The 20855-nt window shown below is 45.2% G+C and overlaps 1 protein-coding gene across 4 annotated transcripts in view; it reads left to right on the top strand.

The window, feature by feature from the left end:
• Nucleotides 1-4890: 4890 nt before the first annotated feature.
• The window catches only part of GALNT12 (polypeptide N-acetylgalactosaminyltransferase 12), a 39579-nt gene continuing 23614 nt past the window's right edge, over nucleotides 4891-20855 (top strand). For 3 of the 4 annotated variants that reach the window (XM_027105389.1, XM_027105388.1, XM_027105390.1), the window contains exons 1-2: nucleotides 4895-5262; nucleotides 18882-19051. In XM_027105389.1, the coding sequence (XP_026961190.1) occupies nucleotides 4898-5262; nucleotides 18882-19051 (535 nt within the window). In that variant the 5' untranslated portion in view covers nucleotides 4895-4897. Of the gene's footprint in view, nucleotides 5263-18881; nucleotides 19052-20855 lie in introns of all 4 variants that reach the window. The other variant, XM_027105387.1, reaches the window with a different exon arrangement.

Genomic DNA, 20855 nt, shown 5'->3' with positions numbered 1-20855 from the left:
CTCAACACAAATGATTTCATCCACCCGCCTCCCCTCACCTTAAAAGACTTAAACCCTAACATAGTTTCCAAGACTGCGACACTAGCACCCCTTAAGTGCCTGCCTGAGAAAGCTGAAGACTACCCAAACAATTTGCTGTTTGCTCTGTCCAACACCTAACCAGAGGCCCCTGACCACCCTTTTTAAGAACATTTACTGAAAAGGGCTTACAATTGTGAATCCTTTCTCTGTCCCTTTGAGATGTGTATGTATCTCCTACAATTCAGGAGTATCTTTCTCAAGGACCTGAAAGTCATTCCTGTATTTATTTATTTAAGTTTATTTATTTATTTATTTTTGGCTGCATTGGGTCTTTGTTGCTGCACACGGGCTTTCTCTAGTTGTGGCGAGCGGGGCTACTCTTCGTTGCAGTGCGCAGGCTTCTCATTGAGGTGGCTTCTCTTGTTGTGGCACATGGGCTCTAGGCGCGCGGGCTTCAGTAGTTGTGGCTCGCGGGCTCTAGAGCGCAGGCCCAGTAGTCGTGGCTCACAGGCTTAGCTGCTCTGCAGCATGTGGGATCTTCCCGCACCAGGGCTCGAACCCGTGTCCCCCTGCATTGGTAGGTGGATTCTTAACCACTGCACCACCAGGGAAGCCCCAGTCATTCCTTTAAAATGCGATCGTCAGGAAGGATAGGGCCTCTGTCTGCCGGTCTCAGTGGGAGGATAGAATCCTGACTTTGATAATTGCAAGCCAACAGACATATCTGGGCTAATCAGCATTTATGCTGACCAATCCTTTGTAATTTTTCATTTCCTCAACTCTACTTAAAACTCCCAGTTACCCCTATGCAAATCAAAGTTGAATCAGTTCATACTGGACCTCCTTCCCTATTGAAATGGTATGTTACCGATTCAAATCTGTCTTTCCCATTTAACTAGTATGCAGCTTTGTTTATCATCGACAGTTGCTCATTGTAGCTTGCCTAGTCTGTAGCACAGTACCTGGCACATGTTTAGATGCTCAGTAATATTTCCTCTTGAAATATGTTGATTAAAATCATCCAGTTGTTCCAGTTATCTACTGCTGTGTTACAAACCATCCCAAATCGTCATGGTGTAAAACAACAATCATCTTATTATGTTCATGGGTTCTGTGGGTCAGGGATTTGAAGACAGCACCTCTCTGTTCTGTGACATCTGGGGCCATAGCTGAGATGGCTTGAATGACTGGGGAGGAGCCACTTTCAAGATGGCTTCTTCACTCACCTGTCTGATGCCTGGGCTGTCTAGGGTGGCTAAAGGTTGGGCTCAGCTGACCCTGTTGACTGTATGTCTGCCTGTGGCTTCTCTGGCATGATGGCATCGGGATCGTCAGATTTCTTTCCTGGCAGCTCGAGGCTCCGAGAACAGCGGTCCCGTGAACAAGGTGGAGCTTCATGGCCTTTTATACCCAGCTTTAGAAGTCACAGAACTTCACTTCTACCATATTCTGTTGGTTGAAGCAGTTAGAAGTCTGCCTTGTTTCAAGGGAAGGGAGTATCAAAGAATTTTCAGCCTGGTTTTAAAATCACCGTACCATCAGAGTCAGATTTGGGGAGAATTCTCTTGCAATTAATCATCTGTATCAGTGAGGATTAGACTTGGCTGCCTAAGACAGAAAACCCATAGAAACAGTGGCTTCAATGAGATAGAAGTTTATTTCTCTCTCACTAAACAAAGCCTGGAAGGAGGCCAGCAGGACTGGTTCAGTGTCCACAATGTTAGGGAACTGGACTCCTTCTGCCATGGTGTTTCACCATTCTCAGTGCATGACCCAAGGTGATTGCTTGAGCTCCAGTCTTCATAGCCATAATCCAGCCAGCAAGAAAGAAAGGTAAGGAAGTTTCCTTTAAGGACATTACTCAGAAGCCCTATTTGACACCACCACTTATAGCCCATTGGTGGCACACTTAGTCACTTGGCCATGCCTAGTTGCAAGGAGGGCTGGGAAATATAGTCTTTATTTTGGAAGACAATGGGTCCAGAGAAACAAACACATTTTTGAAAAGATTCTAGAGAAGGAAAAAGAGAAGATTGGATATTGGCAGACATCTAGCAGTTTGTACCATACCTTTTTATTCTGTTCTATTTCCTGTTCTGCTACTGTTCAGCTGTGGGCCTGGACAACGTACTTCCTTTGGCCTGGTTACCAAGTCCTCTGGTAATTAGAGACGAGGCTTCGATGATCTAATAAGGAAGCTCAAAGGATTAAGCAAATAAATGTGTCAATGCTCTGGTTTCAGGGAGAATAACTGGAGCCCTGTCCAGTCAGCCTCCTTTTTACTTTCCTGGATGCTTTTCCCTTGGGATTTCTAGGAGCAGATTCTGAAAACATCCAGACTGAGTTGCTGAGGCCCTTCCAGCAAGAAGACCTAAAGAATTCATGTTTGTTACCTTTTGGGAGTAACTTTTCTCTGCACTTAACCGGGCTGTGCCCTCCATCAGGTACTTCCCCACTGAGTTCAAACAGGTGCCTACTTAAGTGAGTGTGAGACACAAAGCCAGCCATGAATTGAGCACTTACTGTGTCTGACACTGAACCAACTTCTGGGATCATAAAGTGACCACAGCCCATACTCTTAATCCTTTACATTCTTTTTTTTTTTTTTTTTTTTTAACAAGGCCAGAGTATGAAGGGCTGTAACAAAGTATGATGGTGATATGGATTGAATTGTGTCTCCCCAGAAGATCTGTTGAAGTCCTAATCCTTGATACCTATGAATGTTACCTTATTTGGGAATAGGGTCTTTGTTGATGTAATCAAGTTAAGATGAGATCATTAGAGTGGCCCAAATCCAATGACCAGCGCCCTTAGAAGAAGAGTAGAAGGGACACAGAGACAAACACACTAGAAGAATGTCATATGACCATGGAGTCAGAGATTGGAGTGATGCATCTACAAGTCAAGGAATGTCAAGGATTGCTGGCAACATGAGTAATTAAGAGAAAGGTATGGAACAGATTCTCGCCTGGAGCCTCCAGGGAGAATGTGGCTCTGCTAATAAGACTTATTGCCTCCAGAACTGTGAGAGAATAAATTTCTGTTGTTTTTAGCCACCTAGTTTGTGGTAGTTTGTTATGGCAATTCTCGGAAACTACTAGACATGGTCAGTTTGATACGTCAGCTTGGCTAGGCTTTAATCCTCAGTTATTCAATCAAACACTAATGTAAATGTTGCCATGAAGGTATTTTGTAGATATGGTTAACATTTACAATCAGCTGACTTTAAGGAAGGAGATTGTTTAGGTGGGCCTGATTTAATAAGTTAAAGTCCTAAAGAGCAGAACTGAGATTGCCCTAGAAAATAAGAAATTCTGCCTGTGGATTGTAGCTTCTGCTTATGTCAGAGAGTTTCAGCCTGTCATTCCTGATGACCTGCCCTATAGATTTTGGACTTGCTTCACCAGTCTCTGCAATTGTATAAGCCAATTTCTTGCAGTAAATCTCTTAATATATCTCTTCCTGCTTTTGTTTCACTTGTGGAACCCTGACTAATACACAAAAGGATGATGTGATCTTTAAATACGTTTACCTAAAAAACCATGGAATTGCTGAAGGCTTCATGGAGGAGGTGGCTTTTGGCAGGGTGTTGAAGGATGGGTAGGAGTTTGCTAGGTAGGGAAGGGCATTTCCAGCAGAGAGAACAGCCTATGCAAAGGCCTGGAGTGAAACCATGCCTCCCCTATCCCCCAGTGGTTGGGGGGATAGGCATTACAGAATTTGGAGTCACATTATGGGGGTCTCTCCAGTCAAGCTGAGGACTTCGGCACTTGTCCTGGAGGCTAGGGGTTCTCCTTTTTTTATTCTTTGTTCTTTTATTTCTTTATTTTTAAAAATTGAGATATAACTTTCATAAGTCAAGCGCATGGGTTTTAAAGAAGAACTTGATGAATTTTTACATATGTATTTATCTATGTAATCCTCACTAAAATCAAGAGATAGAATCAGGGCTGGGATTAGGGTGAGGTGAGTGAAGTGAGCTGTGCAAGCACAGGGTTAGATTTTCTGCCTTTAAAATTTTGGTATTTTGTTGTCATGGATTTTTTGCATTCATTTTGATTTTGAAAAATATTGTTTATTTTGATTACTGAGGCTTATTTGGCCCACACTTCAATTTTCCGCCTTGGAGAGAGCCTCATGCCTCACTCTAGTCTGGACCCTATTAAATATTTCCGGCACCCCTGTGGCTTCCTCATTCTCCCAATCCTCCCAAAGGAAACCTCTAGCCAGGAACCGGGCTACTTAACATGAAGGGATGGCCTGGGGTGTGTGCAGTCATGGGTGTGTTTGCGTGTTTTTCTGAGAGGATAGTTCATTTCTTTGATAAGTTTCTTGGAGGCGTCTGTAAAGTGAGGAATAAGAAACATTACCGACTAATAGGGAGCCAGAGGAGGGTTTGTTATTCAAGGGATCCGAGCAGTATGTCTTAGGTCGGTATGCCTGCAGGCCTCCATGAGATAGCCCGGTGTAAATTAGCCTCACTGTGCCCCAGTCTCCTCATCTGTAAAATGTACCTCTCTTATTGGACTGTGTAGGGGTCAGATGAGATAATGGCAGTGAAATTCATAGCGCCCTGCACAGCGCATTCGGCCGACATTTACGGAGCGCTTACGACTTGCCAGGCGCTGAGCTGAGGGTTTTACGGCCGTTACCTTTTTAATAAAGCACACAGCCCACCAAGAAGGTGCACGGCTCAGCGAGCCCTCCTGAGGACCCTGTAAAAGTTCGCCCCTTCGGCAGGCAGGAGGGGCGGGAAGGGGGCGGGGCGCAGGTGGGGCGGGCCGGGGGCGGGGCGGCGCGCCGGTTCCGGGATCCGGGTCGCTGGCTGCGCCAACGCCTCGGGGCGCGCCGGGCGCTGGCCGCAGCTGGCGGGCGCATGTTGGGGCGCGCGGCGTGGAGGCGCTGCCCGCGAGGGCTTCGGCGCGGCCGGGAGGCGCTGCTGGTACTGCTGGCGTTGCTGGCCCTGGCCGGGCTGGGCTCGGTGCTGCGGGCGCGGCGCGGGGCCGGGACGGCCGAGCCAGGACTCCCACGCACCCCGCGCTCTGGGCGGCGAGACCCGGTTCTGCCGCGGCCGCCGGTGCGGGAGGACGCTCTGGGCGCGCGAGGCGAGGCAGTGCGGCTGCAGCTGCAGGGCGAAGAGCTGCGGCTGCAGGAGGAGAGCGTGCGGCTGCACCAGATCAACATCTACCTCAGCGACCGCATCTCGCTGCACCGCCGCCTGCCCGAGCGCTGGAACCCTCTGTGAGTCCCCAGGTGGCGGGAGAAGCACCGCCCTCGGAGTCCCCGGGCCTCAGTTTCTGCAGCTGTGAAGTGGCAAGGTGGAACCGGGGTCTCGAAAGACCTGGGGATCTCGCGTCTTATTGAGTCACTCGGAAGTGGGCAGTGAAAGTGTTCATACTGCGGGGTGGGGGAGAAAGTTTTAAAAAATGAACATAGAAAAATCTCAGAAATTGACAAATCTGCAGACAGGTTTCAGATGAGACCCTTTGGGTGCCCTTCCTGGGTCCAAAGGCACCCCCAGTCCAGTTACGCCTGTAACGTCCTGCTTTGGCGAAGCTAAGGACCTGTGGGGTTCGAGACAGGCTTCATTCACTTACCTGTGTGCACCAGGGCCCATGAATCAACCAGGAGGGGAGGGCCCGCCTGGCAGGTGAGATGAAAGGTGCCTGGAAGGGCAAGTCGGAAGTCGCAAGCCTCCTTGCCCTCTCTCTGGTACTCCTGACCTTTAAGTGGAGGAAGTCAGGAAGGAGCGGCTGCTGGGAAGGGCTCCTTCTGGCTGTGGTCCAGCAGAGCTGACTCCTGTGGGTAACACAGTCCTGGAACCTGTGTGGTCAGAGGCCTAATTCCTATAGGAGCTGCTGTCTGGAGGGGTTGTACCCACTGCTTAGGTAAGAAGGGAACAAGCTGGCAGGTGGAGGATGGCCCTCCTGACCTTCTATTTCCTTTCCTCTTTTGGTAGGGATCTTCCAGGTCCCTGCTGGAGCCCCCTCCTTAAAGACTTTGAGGGAAAGAGGGCTCAGAGAGGGGGTTCTGGAGCCAAGTGGGCAACCTCCTGTATCTACCAGGCATCTGCCACTCCTCCCTGCTCCTTGTCCCTCCTGCTTTACAGGTGTGGAAATTGGCCCAGAGAGGTCAGGTGACTCACCCAAGGCCCCACAGCTGGAAAGTGGTGGAACTGGCCTTGGGGGACTGTGACCCTCCTGGCCCCCATGGTACTGTGCTGATTTCAGGATTTTAGGCAACTGCTCTGTGCGTCCTTGGTCAGAGAGAGCATGAATGTCTGCAGGAGGAGGCCCCACCTCTGCCCTCACTGGCAAAGTTTGAATGGATTTGCACCTAACTGTCTCTGCTGTTTTTCAGGATCTGCTCATGCCTAGCCTATGCTTTTACCTTAGGCATTTTTACTGTTTATCTTTTTGAGTCGAGCTTTGTTTGTTGGGGTTGGTGGTAGTTCCTCCTCTTCAGCCAAATGGCTGAATATATGTTTATCTCCTTGAAACACGAAGGGTGCTCACTGAGGCAAGGTCTAGGGGAAGCTTTCAGGTCAGAATCAGGGTTCAGACCCAGCTCATGTGAAATAAAATCGTGGCTCTTTTGCTCATCAGCTCTGTGATGTTGGGCAACTTATCTAGCCTCTCTGAGCCTCAATTTCCCTGTCGGCAAAATAGGGGATGAGTAGAAATAACACAACCTAGGAGTTAATAAAACACCTAACACCTGGGAACACACTGTGTACTCAGTTCTTATTAGTTTTTCCTGCCTTCCCTGTTGCCAACAATACACTCAAGAGGTTGCTTTTAAGAGTCGTCCAGGGATTGGTCATAAAGTTTTTCTTTTCCAAGTTCCAACTTCCTCTGTTGTCCCAGGTTGTGAAGTCTCTTTGAAACATTGTGGATGACCTGTGGGGCGTATGGTGTTCCATCTCCATGGTGACACAGCTGCTCTGTGTCCTATCAGGATTTGCTTATAGATCCTGCTATTGCAATGACCCTGGGAAGTTAATCCAAACCCAGCGTGATAAGGAGTGTGAATGCCTCCTGTCTTTAATTCCTACAGCAAGGCCTATTGGGTCATTCTTGCCTAGAGAGAAAGGTGAGCTCCATCTGTGTCGGTCTCAGCCCAGCCAGGCCTTGAGGTATAACTTAGATGTAGCCAGTAGTGTCAAGGCCTTTCACGAAGACTCACTTTTATTATAGTTCATACGGGCGTGAGGACCTAATAAGGTGTTGAGATTTAGCCTGAGAAACCAGAATGGCAGATTATGAGTTCACAGTCGGGGTCCTGGGTGAGGGGGAGGGTTAGAACTAATTAATAAGCAGAGGTGTGGTTAGGATCCTTGAATGTCATAGGAGGGAAGGTCCTGAGGGAGCATCCAATCTAACCAGAGAGGAAAAGCCATGCCCCCAAGGTAACACACAGATCTGGGGCAGAGCTGATCTAGAACCCAGATCTTTTATTCCATCCTCCCTTTTGATATGGAGGCAATTATTTATCTGTTAATTTTAATTATAAGAGCAATACATGTTCACTCTAGAAAAGTTTGCATATACAGAGAAGCAAAAAAAAAAGAAAAATCATCCATAAACCTACCATCCTGGGAAGAACCACTATTAACATTTTGCTGTGTATCCTTCTAGACTTTTCCAGGTATAGAAATAGATTCTGAAAAATATACACACGGGTAAGTGGGTGAGAACATATTCAGGCATGAGTATGTACAAAGGCCCACACACGTTTTTAACCAAAGTCTTTGCACTACAGGGGATCAGTGTGTTATCATAGGCAAGGGACTGTTTGGCTTGGTTCTTCTGGCATCTGCAAGCCTTGGTAGCTAATAGAGACACTTCGAAGTATTGGCTCTAATTCTTCAAGACTTGATGTAGACCCTGGCCCTTCTGTGAGGCTAATAATTCACATGCCAGTAGATTAGTGCATCGCTTTTTTTCTATTAGTTACGGCACTGAATCGAGGAGGAAAAGGAGGAGGGAGGAGGATGACAAGGAATTCTTGCATGGTAGTGTAGTAAGTATAGGGTTTGCAAAACTCTTTCACAAATATCGTCTCATTTGAGCCTAGTGAGGAGAGGGAACTTTCACTGTGAGATGGCAGCAGGCCAAAGTGGGGAGCCAGATAGCTGGGTTTGTGGCCTTGGGGAACTTTGAAAAATTATGTGAGGGATCTTCCCCAGAATGATTAAATAGAGTTTTGGTGGGTAGGGCCTAGGCTGAGGCTGATGTGCAACTAGTGTTGAAAGCTACTGGCTTAGAGCCTTTGGATTTCTCGCTCCGAAGATTAAGGGTGGGTGCTTTTGAGGCTGTGGGAGAATACCAGAATTAGACAAAGTGGGGATTGATAACAGGTCAAATGCAGATGAAACTCGTGGTGACATCACAGTCAGTTACAAGGTGTGTCACAAGTGATGGTGGGTAATCATGTACCAATACTTACATGAAGTTTTAGTTTTCATAGATAAGGGAAGCCTTGAGATAATCCTATATTGTTATTCTCATTTGCATTCTGACCTCTTTAGCAGGAGAGAAAGGTGGAGTGACAGCGCCCTTGGGGCTCTGCATTTCCACCGCACATGTATGGGGATGCCACGCATGTGAACATCAGCTGTTCTCTGCCACTGCCAAGGAGTTGTGAACCGCTGGTTAGAAAAGTGTGTAAATAATACACACAGGTGTTTGCATTTCCTGAACGCTTGCTCTGGTTTTAGCCGTATTAGTGCTATAGTTGCAGAGTGTGTATCCGAGTTTAAGGACTAGGACTTGGGTGCTAGGATGGCAAAGAGTCTCAAAATAGCTCTAAATAGGTAATTCAGCAAAAGAAAGTGTTTGTGTCTTGCTGGGGTTGGCAGGAGGGAGTTGGTTAAGATTTCTCTTTTTGCAGAGAGGTAGCCTGCTTGTCTGTTCTCTTACCATTACCTTTGGAGAAACATCACACATGGTGTGGAGATTAGACTGATGTTTCTTTGCTTCCCCGACAAGGTTGTAAACTGAGGCTATTTTATTAGTTTTTCCTAGACCCATCTTGTGGTTGTCAGAGTGGCGTCCTTTCTTTGAATCAGTACCTTAAGTCTACAGAACATGTTCCTTTTGGTTAGAGTTTTCATGATAACTTCTCCCATCCTTTTATTTTCACTTCTTCTGTGACTTAGCTTTTAGGCATGTCTCTAATTAGCATGTTGCTGGATTTTGTGTTATCATTAAAAAAAAAATCCTGACTCACAGTCTTTGACTTTAACTAGATAGTTATGGCCATTTATACTTACTGTGCTTACTGATACTTTAGTGTTTGATTATGCCATCTTACTTATGCTTTCTATTTGTTATGCTTTTTCTATGTTTTTTCCCTTTTTTCCATACTGCTTTTTGAACCCATAGAACCTTCTGGTTCCATTTTTCTCTCTCTATTAATTTGGCAGTTATCTATTTCCAATCTTTAGTGGTAAATTTGAAAGTATATATTTAACTGAAAAAAGTCTAAAGTTAATCGATAACTATGGATCCTAGAATGCTTTAACATTGATCACCTTCTTTCCCAATTTGTATGTCATTTTACTCCACTATTTTAATTCTGTCTTGCTTTTTAAACCAACACATTAGACATTTTTAAAAATGCAGTATTTGTTTACATTTATCCACACGTTTACCATTTTCTCTTCCCATCATTCTTTCCTGAATGGTCATCTTTGGATCTCAGAGATCTTTCTGGGATTCTTTTCTTCTTCCTGAAAGATATCATGTATTTCTTGCTGTAGACAAGGTTATTGTTGTAAACACTCAGTTTTATTTATCTGAAAATGTTTTTATTTTGCTCTTGTTCTCAAAAAATAGTTTGGTTGGGTATATAATTCCAGGTTGATAGTTTGGCATTTGAAGATAGTATTCCACTGTCCCCTGGCTTGCTCTTTGCTGTGAGATGTCTATACTGAGTTAAATTTGTCTGTCATTCTTGTTTCTTTGTCATTCATTTGAGGTCCTCTTTTATTTATTTAAGCATAGTCAGCATACTTATTTTATGCTCTGTCTGATACCTTTGATATCCAGGTTCATAGATTTCCTTGTTGTTCCTGTACTCCGAGGACTTCTTTTACTTTTTTGTAAGCTGATCCATGCATTTAAAAGATTTTTTTTAAGTATTTTATCAAGAATTTTTTGGGTGTCCTTTACCAAGAGGTGTTCCCAGATATTTTAAATCTTTCATACTGCCTTGAGTGGAAGTCCTATATTCACTTTAAAAAAAGACTTATTTTCTCTCTTAGTTAGGGTTCTTTGGTTGAAAGTGACTGAAAACTCAATGCAAACTGACTTAAATATAAAAGAAAATATATTGACTTCTATGACAGTAAAGTCTGAGATTAGAACTGGGTTCAGATTATTCTGGGCCCTGAATACAGGGACTCAACTGATTTCATCAGGAAAATGTTGATTGGTCAGGCCAGGGGCATGTGACCTTCCCAGAGGGGTGTGTATATGTGCATATGTATACACAAGTGTGTGCACACACATTGTATGTATGCGTGTGTGTGTGTGTGTGTGTGTGTGTGTGTGTGTGTGTGTGTCCAGCCCTGCACAAACCATACAGCTTGAGAGTGCAGGAGGCATGGTTCCTGAAAGAGCAAAGTGCAGTAAGATGAAGAAAGGAGAAAGCATTCTGGGCCAATAAAACACACCTATGTATATTATGACCTCCCTGGCCTGTTCTTCAAAGGATATGAATTTTCATTTTTTTAAAGATGTTTATGTGATAACCTAAATATAATATAAGAGAAGACCTGGAAGTATTTGCCGCACCCATTCATTCATATCCATAAAATACATAGACATATATTGTACTGGTGGAGGTTATGGTAGTCCACACCCAGTAGGGTTGTTTTGAAGGCTAAAGGGAATAATGCATGTAGAATGCTTAGCACGCTGCCTATCATGTAGTAGGCACTCAATAAATGTTACTATTATTACTAGGTATTACTAGGTATTTTCTGCAAAGCATGCAGAAAATACAGAGAAAAACACAGTTCAGCCCCTGCCCTTACAAAGCACATGGATTATACCAGAAAGTTAAGGAAAGGATGGCTTACTATGATTTAGCAGTGAATTTGGTTCTGAGCTCTCTTTTATCTCCTATGCAGAAGCGGAACCCTGAGTGATGCATAGCTGCCCTTGCTTAATGGAAGGATGCACAGCTTTTTATCACCCAGGAAAAGGGGAAAGTGTTTTTCCTGGATGCAAATTTAGAGATATTCAGGAAGGACATATTGAACTTCATGAAGGAGAATGCTTTTAAAGGATGTTTTATCTTCTTTTTTTTTCAGTTGAAGTATAGTTGATTTACAATGCTGTGTTACTTTCTAGTGTACATCAAAGTGATTTAGTTATATATATATATGTATGCTTTTCCATTTTGGTTTATTACAGGATATTGAATATAGTTCCCTGTGCTATACAGTAGGGCTTTGTTGTTTATCTATTTTATTTATAGTAGTTTATATCTGCTAATCCCAAACTCCTAATGTATCCTTCCCTCACCCTTTTTTCCCTTTGGTAACCATAAGTTTTTTATCTATGTCTGTGAGTCTGTTTCTGTTTTGTAAATAAGTTTACTAGTGTCATATTTTAGATTCCACATATAAATGATATTATATGGTATTTGTCTTTCTCTTTCTAACTCACTTCACTTGGTATGGTAATCTCTAGGTCCACCCATGTTGCTGCAAATGGCATTATCTTACGCTTTTTTATGTCGCTATAGTATTCCATTATATATGTGTGTGTGTGTGTGTGTATACCACATCTTCTGTATCCATTCATCTGTCGATGGACATTTAGGTTGCTTCCATGTCTTGGCTATTGTAAAGCGATATATTAAAGAACAAAGGAGAAAATATACTACGCCAACAACAAAAAAAGGAGAGGGCAGAATGTTAAATATTACTCAGTAAAGACATTTGCTATGGCAAGCTAAAGAAATGTGATTCAGCATTTTAAAAATCTTTCTTGTGATTATAAAAATGATGCATGTTCATTATAGAACTATTTTTTTTAAATAAATTTATTTATTTTTGGCTGAGTTGGGTCTTTGTTGCTGCACGTGGGCTTTCTCTAGTTGTGGCGAGCAGGGCTACTCTTCGTTGTGGTGTATGGGCTTCCCATTGCAGTGGCTTTTCTTGTTGCAGAGCATGGCTCTAGGCGCATGGGCTTCAGTAGTTGTGGCTCGCGGGCTCTAGAGCACAGGCTCAGTAGCTGTGGCACACGGACTTAGTTGCTCCGTGGCATGTGGGATCTTCCCGGACCAGGGATCGAACCCGTGTCCCCTGAATTGGCAGGCGGATTCTTAACCACTGCGCCACCAGGGGAGCCCTATAGAACAATTTTAGAATGCAGAAAAATATAAAGAATTAAATAAGAATCAGTGATAATCCCACTGCTCAGAGATCACCATTGTTAACATTCTTGGCATATTTCTTTCTATTGTTTACTGTTTATGTGTGAGTGCATGCACACACACTTTGTTGTTCGAAGAACTGACATGATGCTGTTTATAGATCTGTACCCTGCTTTTCTGATTAAACGTCAGAGAGTGGTCATCCTTTTTTTATTGCTAAATATTCTCTGAAAACATGGCTTTGGATGGCCATATAGCATTTCTTCATGCAATCATGAATGTTTATCCTCCGACATTTAAATTGTTTACAGAATTTCACTATTATAAATAATGTTACAAAGAAAAATTTTTACGACAAGCCTCCTTCAGGGTATCTCTGATTATTCACTTGGGTGAGAAATTCTTAGGTGTATTGATATGAGATGAATGAGAAGAGGAACATTTTAAAACTCTGAGTGTAGGGAATTCCGTGGGCCAGTGGTTAGGACTCCAAGCTGTCACTGCTGAGGGCCCTGGTTGGGGAACTAAGATCCCATATGCAGCGCAGCGTGGCCAAAAATAAAAAATGTTTAATAATAATAAAAAAAGAAAGCTCTGAGTGTATATTGCTAAATTGTTATCTTGTAATCTTAGAGCACACAAATAGCCCACCTGGACATTTGAGAACAGTGCCCTTGAACTTCTGGATTTTGCACAGCAGTGAAAACACATAAACAAAAACACTGAGGAGGGGCTGACATACAGTCCCAACTCTATTTGGTCAAACAGAGCTTGTCTTGTTCTCCTATTTACTCCCATCATGAGAAGAAATAAATTTTAATCCAAAACAATAAGGATGTGATTTCAAACTAAAGGACAGTTCGTTTAAATTGAATAAATTTCATGTTTGAAAACCTCATTGTCCTTATTTCTACTCATTTCTCTTTGGACTGGTGCATATGTGAAACTAAATTTTAGCTTTACCTTGTTTTTAAAGATAAAAAAATCTTAATTTTAGTTTCACAAAAACACATTTTTTTTTCATGTAGTATAAGCAGTTCTTTCTGATGCTTCTAGTGGGCTGTGGTGGCTTTTCTATGCACCCTGTCTAGTACTCAGAGAATATTAAATCCAGGCATAATTATTAATATTCTTATACATATATGTGTGTGTTTTCTTTTTGCTCTAACATATATTTGGAGGAAGGCAACTGTTTTTTGTTTTTGTTTTCATCAACATTTTTTTAATTAAAAAAATTTTTGTCTATGACTTTTTATTCTTTTAATTTTATTTTGTTCTATTTTATTTTTAAAATTTAAAAAAATTTCAGATTTTTATACAAATTTTAAAGGTTACTTTACATTTAGATTGATTACAAAATGTTAGCTATATTTCCCATATTGTACAATACATCCTTGAGCCTATCTTACGTCCAATAATTTGCACCCCCCCACCACTGATAACCACTGGTTTGTTCTCTGTATCTGTGAGTCTGCTTCTTTTTTGTTATATTCACTAGTTTGTTGTATTTTTTTAGACTCCACATATAAGTGATGTCATATAGTATTTGTCTTTCTCTGTCCGACTTATTTTATTTCACTTAGCATAATGCCCTCCAAGTCCATCCACATTGCTGCAAATAGCAAAATTTTGTTCTTTTTTATGGCTGAGTAGTATTCCATTGTATATATCTGCCACATCTTTTTTTTTTTTTTTTTTTTTTTGCGGCACGCGGGCCTCTCACTGTTGTGGCCTCTCCCGTTGCAGAGCACAGGCTCTGGACACGCAGGCTCAGCGGCCATGGCTCACGGGCCCAGCCGCTCCGTGGCATGTGGGATCTTCCCGGTCCGGGGCACGAATCCGTGTCCCCTGCATCGGCAGGCAGACTCTCAACCACTGCGCCACCGGGGAAGCCCTCTGCCACATCTTCTTATCCATTCGTCTGTTGATGGACACTTAGGTTGCTTCCATATCTTGGCAATTGTAAATAATGGTGTTGTGAATATTTGGGGTGCATGTATCTTCAAATTAGTGTTTTTGGTTTTTTTCAGACATATACCCAGGAGTGAAATTCCTGGGTCATACGGTAGTTCTATTTTTAGTTTTTCAAGGAATGTCCGTACTGTTTTCCACAGTCTGCACCAACTTACATTCCCACCAACAGTGTACAAGTGTTCTTTTTCCTCCACATCCTCAGAGGGCAGCTGTTTTGGTAGAAGTGGGAATGAGTGAGAAAGGAGAGGGCCTTGGACAGGGCCACTAAGATTGAGATACGTATAGGGCAGAATTGGCTTGGTGTTTGGGTACACCCTTTGCAACATTAAAAATTTTCTTTTCTTCTTTTTGTATTAAACTTTTAATTTTGAAAAATTCAAACCTAGAGAAAATTTGCTAGAATAGCCAAAATCCTCTATATCCTTCACCTAGACCCACTCATTATTTTGCCACATTTACTTAATTTTTCTCTTTCTTTATGTATCCTATAGTATTATATACATTTGAGAATAAGTTACAGAGATGATAATCTTTTATCCTTTGTTACTTCTGTGTGTATTTTCTGAAAACAAGGACATTCTCTCAAGATACCATGAAGGTAGTTATCAAATTCAAGAAATTTATACAATATCAGATGTTTCCAACTGTCCCAACTTTTAGAGCAACTTTTTTCTTCCTTACCCGGTATCTAATTGAGAATCAAGTAGGACATTTAGTTGTCCTGCCTCTTTAGTCTCCTTTAGTCTGAAATGGTTCCTCAGACTCTCATTGTGTTTTAGGACAGTCACGTTTTTTAAAAGAGTACAGGCCTGTTGGTTTATAAAATGTCAATTCAGGCCTGTCTGATAGTTTCCTTGCGATTTATTTCAGCGCATGTGTGACCATAAAACTTAATGACTTAAAACAGCAATAAACGTTTATTATTTCGCATAATTTCTGTGGGTCAAGGATTTGTGAGTGCGTTATCTGAGTGGTCTGGCTTGGGAGTCTCTCATGAGATTGTAGTCAAAATGCTACCCGGGTTTTTTGTCATCTCAAGGTTTGATTGGGGCTGTTGAGGCTGGAGGATCTGCTTTTAGGATGGCCCATCATATGCTGGAAAGTCTGTCTGGGCTGTCCTGGCTGTCAGAAGCCTCAGTTCCTCTCCACATAGATCTCTTCATGGGACACTTGAGTGTCCTCACTACATAGTGGCTGGCTTTCCCCAGATTGGATGGTCCATGGGAGGGAACAAAGAGGAACCTTCAGTGTCTTATGACCTGGTCTTAGAAGCCACATACTGTTACTCCTGCTGCATTCTGTTCATGTGTGGTGGTTTTAAAATATACCTACAAATTCTTTGATAGTCTTCCCTTTAAAATAAGGAGCCTAATTCTCCTCTCCTTGAGTATGGGCTGGACTCCCCACTGTGGAGCACAGTGCTAAGTAACCACTTCCGTGATTCAGAAGACCAGCGTGTCCAAGAATTCAGGTCCCACTGGCTAAGGCTGGTGGGAATGCCTTATCGCTTCAGGGCACCAGCGTGGTCATGCCTCCAGCCTACAGATGAAGCAGGCATGAGAATGTAAAGGGGGCTGAGAAGAGCCAGCCCCTCTCAGAGACTCTCAGATAAGCCTATTCATGTGGCAAGGCCACCCCAGTGATGGCAGAGCCTGGGCTGCTGCCTGGGTAGCCTCAGAGCCCTCTACAGAAACTGTCCTGGCGCTTAGGAAAAGGGACCTGGAGCTACTTAGAAGACCCTGAGAGGGATGAGAGGAGAAATTTCCTGTTTCTTGGTAGGAGGGAGGGCTGGTTGAGGAGAGGGGATGTAGGGATCTTCGTTTAGATTCTGATGGCCCACCTGAGCCTCCCGCAGGGTCAAAGGCACGAGCCAGAACCCTGTGACAAGATCGCACAGGGACACAAGGAGTTCAGCCAAGTACATACACACTTGCAGGCACTCTGAGAACTGTCCAGGCTACCCCGCCTCTCAGCCTTGTCTTTAAAATAGGAACAGTGAATGCTAACATAGGAAGAGGTTTTGAGAGTGAAATAAAGTGCTACATTTCATCAATTCTAAGGCATTTTTTCTTTCTTTTTTTTTTTGGCCACGTGGTGCAGCTTGTGGGATCTTAGTTCCCTGACCAGAGATTGAACCTGGGCCCTCGGCAGTGAAAGTGCAGAGTCCTAACCACTGGACCACCAGGGAATTCCCTCTAAGGCAGGGGTCCCCAAACCCCGGGCCTGTTAGGAACCGGGCCGCACAGCAGGAGGTGAGCGGCAGGGGAGCGAGCGGTGCTTCATCTGCTGCTCCCCATTGCTTGCCTTACCGCCTGAACCATCTCCACCCCCCACCCCCCCATCCGTGGAAGAATTGTCTTCCACGAAACCGGTCCCTGGTGCCAAAAAGGTTGGGTACCGCTGCTCTAAGCCACTTTAAAAAAAATATTTAAACATTTCTGAAATTAGGATGTCTCTTAAAATCAGAGCATTCTGCAGTTATGATTGGTAGCATTTGTCTTTCTTATTGGTTCATAAGAGAATGGTGTGTCTTCCAACCATTGGAAGACACACCATTAATTTTGATGAAAGCTTATAGACTGGAGATGTGATAGCACTAAGGAATTGCTAACTTTTAAAGTGTTACAATGATATTGTGTTCATTATGAAAAGAATCTTTATCCCTTAGATATATATATTGAAATATTTATGGATGCTGTGGTATGCTGGGTTTTGCTTAAAATTAGTCTGGGATGGGGGTAGTGGGTGAAGACAAAGATGAATCAAGACCATGTGTTAAGGACTACTGAAGTTAGGTGAAAGGGTCACAGGACTTTCTTATACTGTTCTCTCTACTTTTTGCATGTTTGAAAATTTTCATAATAAAAGGAGAAAAAAAGTAATAAGTTGTGTACACAAAAGGCTTTTCCTCTGCTTTTTGTGGGACTGGGTCCCTCATTATTCAGGCCTCATCCTAAGTGTCACCTCCTGGAGGGGCCCTCCCTGATTACCCGTTCTGTGATTGCCTCCATTCCCCCTTCCTACTCCCCTCTGTAGTTGCTCTCTCTTTCATCCCCCTCCTTTTCTTCATAGCACCCTAACTTTCTGAAATTATTGATATGTTTACTTATTTGATTATTATCCCCCTGATTGTAAGCTCTGGGAAGCAGGGGCTTTGCCTATGTGCCTGGCACATAGTAGGCGATGAGGAAATGATCGGTGACTGACTGATACAGGTCCCACTGCTACAGTGCCTGGCACGTGGTAGATAGTCAATAGATGTTGGTTTCACCCCTCACCCTGCTTGGTTCTCCATCTCTTTGATCTTGCACTTAGCTTATCTGTAAGACCTTCCCTTTCTGCCCCCGGAGGCTGGCCAGGCCTCAACATTTATCTTCTTCTCGAATTTCCACCCCATCCCTTGGTCTGGCCTTTAGCCAGGCCAGCCTTCAAACCCTGGTCCTTCTGGTGTCCCTTGTGGGTTTCTGTTCCTCCCCTATCTTGCTGTCAGCCATGTCCTGATTTCCAGGCACTGCCTACTCCCTGGGATGACACTGGGAGTTTGTCATCCATTACTCTGAGGAGAGAATTCTGTGTCAACCTGGAACCTTCTGTGCAAAGTAACAGAAAACCCTACCAAAGAAAGAGGGAGCTAAATGGTTCTTATCACTGCCAGCCAAGGCCTAACCCCAGAGAGATGGGTGGGCTCAGCACCCTCCTCGCCACGAGACTGCCTCAGAATGGAACGGGAGGGTGGGTGGTGGCAGTGGTATGGGGGCTAGGGGGTAGTCAGTGTTCTCTACAGAGCCCTTCCTGGAATGTTCACACATCCTAGCCATGGTTCCAGTTTATGTATTCAGTGCATCACCTTTGAAAGCATAGCCCCTGCTGGGATGCAGAGTAGGAAAGGTGCTGGGAGAAGGTAGGGGGAGACTCAAGTGGTGGTGAGTTCTGGAGCACGGAGAGTGACACCTGCTGAAACAGAGACGTGGGCAAGGTGCTGTAGGAGCAAGGAGGGGCGAGCACCTGCCCCACACAGGTGTCCCCAGACTTTTCCAGAGAAGGCGGGGTGAGTTGTTCTTGAAAGAGGACAGAGAGTGTGCCAAGCAGGAAAGGGAGGAAAGGGCGCAGTCTGAGCAAAGGCCTCAGTGGGATTGGAAAGGCATGGACAGATAGATGGGAGAGCTGTTGGGCGGGGAAAAGTGACAGTCCCCCTCCCTTCTGATTCTGCTGAGTTTGCATGTTGCACAAATCTGAAAATTGCTTTAAAGCTTAAAAACAGCATCTGCAGTTCAAGCTCGTTAAGTATTTAAAACCTTTTTAAAGAATCTGCTGGGTCTCCTAATGGAACACGGGGGACTCTGGAACATCCCAGCAGCTATTTGCCATTCCCCAGGGGGAGGCCCCAGGACCGTGACCTACGTCCCTTTCATCACTCCATCCCCAGCACCAGCCTGGGCCTGGTACATACAGTCAACAGTGGGGTCTTGATTCCTGAAGTTGTGTTGTGTTCGCAGGTGCAAAGAGAAGAAATACAATTATGATCAATTGCCCACGACATCTGTCATCATAACATTTTATAATGAAGCCTGGTCAACTCTCCTTCGGACAGTTTACAGTGTCCTCGAGACATCCCCAGACACCCTGCTAGAAGAAGTTATCCTTGTAGATGACTACAGCGATCGAGGTGAGCCCCTGACGTGGGCTCTTGGAAGAGCCTGCCCTTCTGTGGCTGTGCCTGGGAAGCGAGAGTGTGACGTGGGACATATAGAACAGGCCTGGAAGGACAGGCTTCCTGCACCCCTGTGTGGCTGGCCACTCCCCTCAGGGAGTTCAGAGCCAGGTGGGGGGAGGCAGATGTGATGGCAGAGGGCTCTACCACACGGTGTTATGGGACTCACCCCACCTGGGTGCTCAGGAGGGGATGGTTGACCTTAATCTTGAAGGCTGGGTTTGCAGACAGCAAAGGTGGAGGGAGGCGTTTCAAGTGGAGGGCACAGAATATGGAAAGGCTTAGAGGTGCAGTGCTGTGTGGACTGTGTAGGATCTGCAAGTAGTTCAGGAAGGATGGAGGGCTGGCTGCTGCAGTGAGTAGCAAGAGATGAACGGGGGTGGTTGGGGGGAGAGGGCTCAGGCCTTCGACCCGAGGCTGAGGAGTTGGGGCTTTGTCCTGAGGGCAGGGAGAGCCAAGGCAGGATTTCAAGCAGGAGACCAGTTTTGCTCTTTGGGGAATCCCTCTAGGCTGGAGTGTGGAGAATGGGGTACTAGGGAGCTCTGCAGGGAGGCCAGGGGGCTGTGGAGGTGGCCCAGGTAGGAGATGGAGGCTTGGAGTCGGGTGGGAGGGGAGGGCAGGGCAAGGGCAGGCGGGTGGGAGGAGGGGTACCCAGGAGGTGGCATCCACAGGCCCAGAAACTGGCTGAGGTGTGAGGCGGACCTTCGGGCTTCCGGCTTGGGTCTCCGGGTGAAGACCGGTGATGCGGTCCCAGAGCTAGAAAAGCCATTTAGGGCAGGAGGGGCAGGTCTGGCAGGGGAAGGGGGGCATTTGGCCTTGAACATGTTGAGTTTGGGATGAGATCAAAAAGGGGCAGCCTAGACAGAAGAACTGAAGCCAGGGAGAGGCATTCCATTGAAAGGGTGGTTGTTGTCCCTACAGACCTAACCAGTGACCTGGGATCCAGCAATTCACTGCAGTCCAAGGCTGGCCCTTTATGATTCAGTGAACGTTTTCTGAATGTGTGCTAAGGCGCTGGGGATTCCGTGGGAAACAAGACAAATCCCTGCTCTCATAAAAGTCACATTCTAGAGAGGTGGGTGGAGATGGTCAATAAACATATAAAGAACATAACATAATATATGCATCACATAGTACAATACAATATAACATAGCATACCATAATGGAACGTGATACTATACTACAGCACGAGTAGGAAGTGCTCTGAAAGAATACTGGGAACAGGAGAGCGAGTGGGGCTTGGGCACCAGGCCTACTCTAGCGGGTGGAGGTCAGGGAGGCCTCTTTGAGGAGGTAGCCTTTAAGCCAGAAGCTAGAGAGGCAGCGCAGTGAAGGTCTGGGGAGAGGGGCCGGGCTGGAAGCAGCAGGTGCAGAAGCTGGAACAGCAGCCATTCTCCGGGTCAGACCACCGGCTGGTGGAGGGTGACCTGGGGGATGAGGTTGCAGGGTGGGTGGGGCCAGATCAGGTGGGGCCTTGGAGGCCAATCTAAGGGGTTTAGCTTAAATAGGAGCCTGTTGGGAGCCGCCTGAGGGCTATCGGGAGAGCTGGAACGTCGCTAGGTCTTGGGGACTCAACTGTGCTGCCCTGTGGAGCAAGGCTGACGTTGGGGGTGGACACGGATGGAAGGGGGAGGGGCGTAGGGACTGCCATGGCCTTGCCTGGCTGGGGTTAGCCCTGTCCATGGAGCGGTAGTCAGCCAGCACATCTTTGGCCACTAGCTGACGTGAGGGCAGCTAAGCTGAAGTGAGGGGAAATGT

This window comes from Aethalodelphis obliquidens, unplaced genomic scaffold (genome assembly GCF_003676395.1).
Source record: "Aethalodelphis obliquidens isolate GAN/ISIS:26980383/991018 unplaced genomic scaffold, ASM367639v1 scaffold7, whole genome shotgun sequence".
Lineage (NCBI taxonomy): Eukaryota > Metazoa > Chordata > Mammalia > Artiodactyla > Delphinidae > Aethalodelphis > Aethalodelphis obliquidens.
Note: the sequence above shows the minus strand (reverse complement) of the source record. Positions and strands in the feature narration are given on the sequence as shown.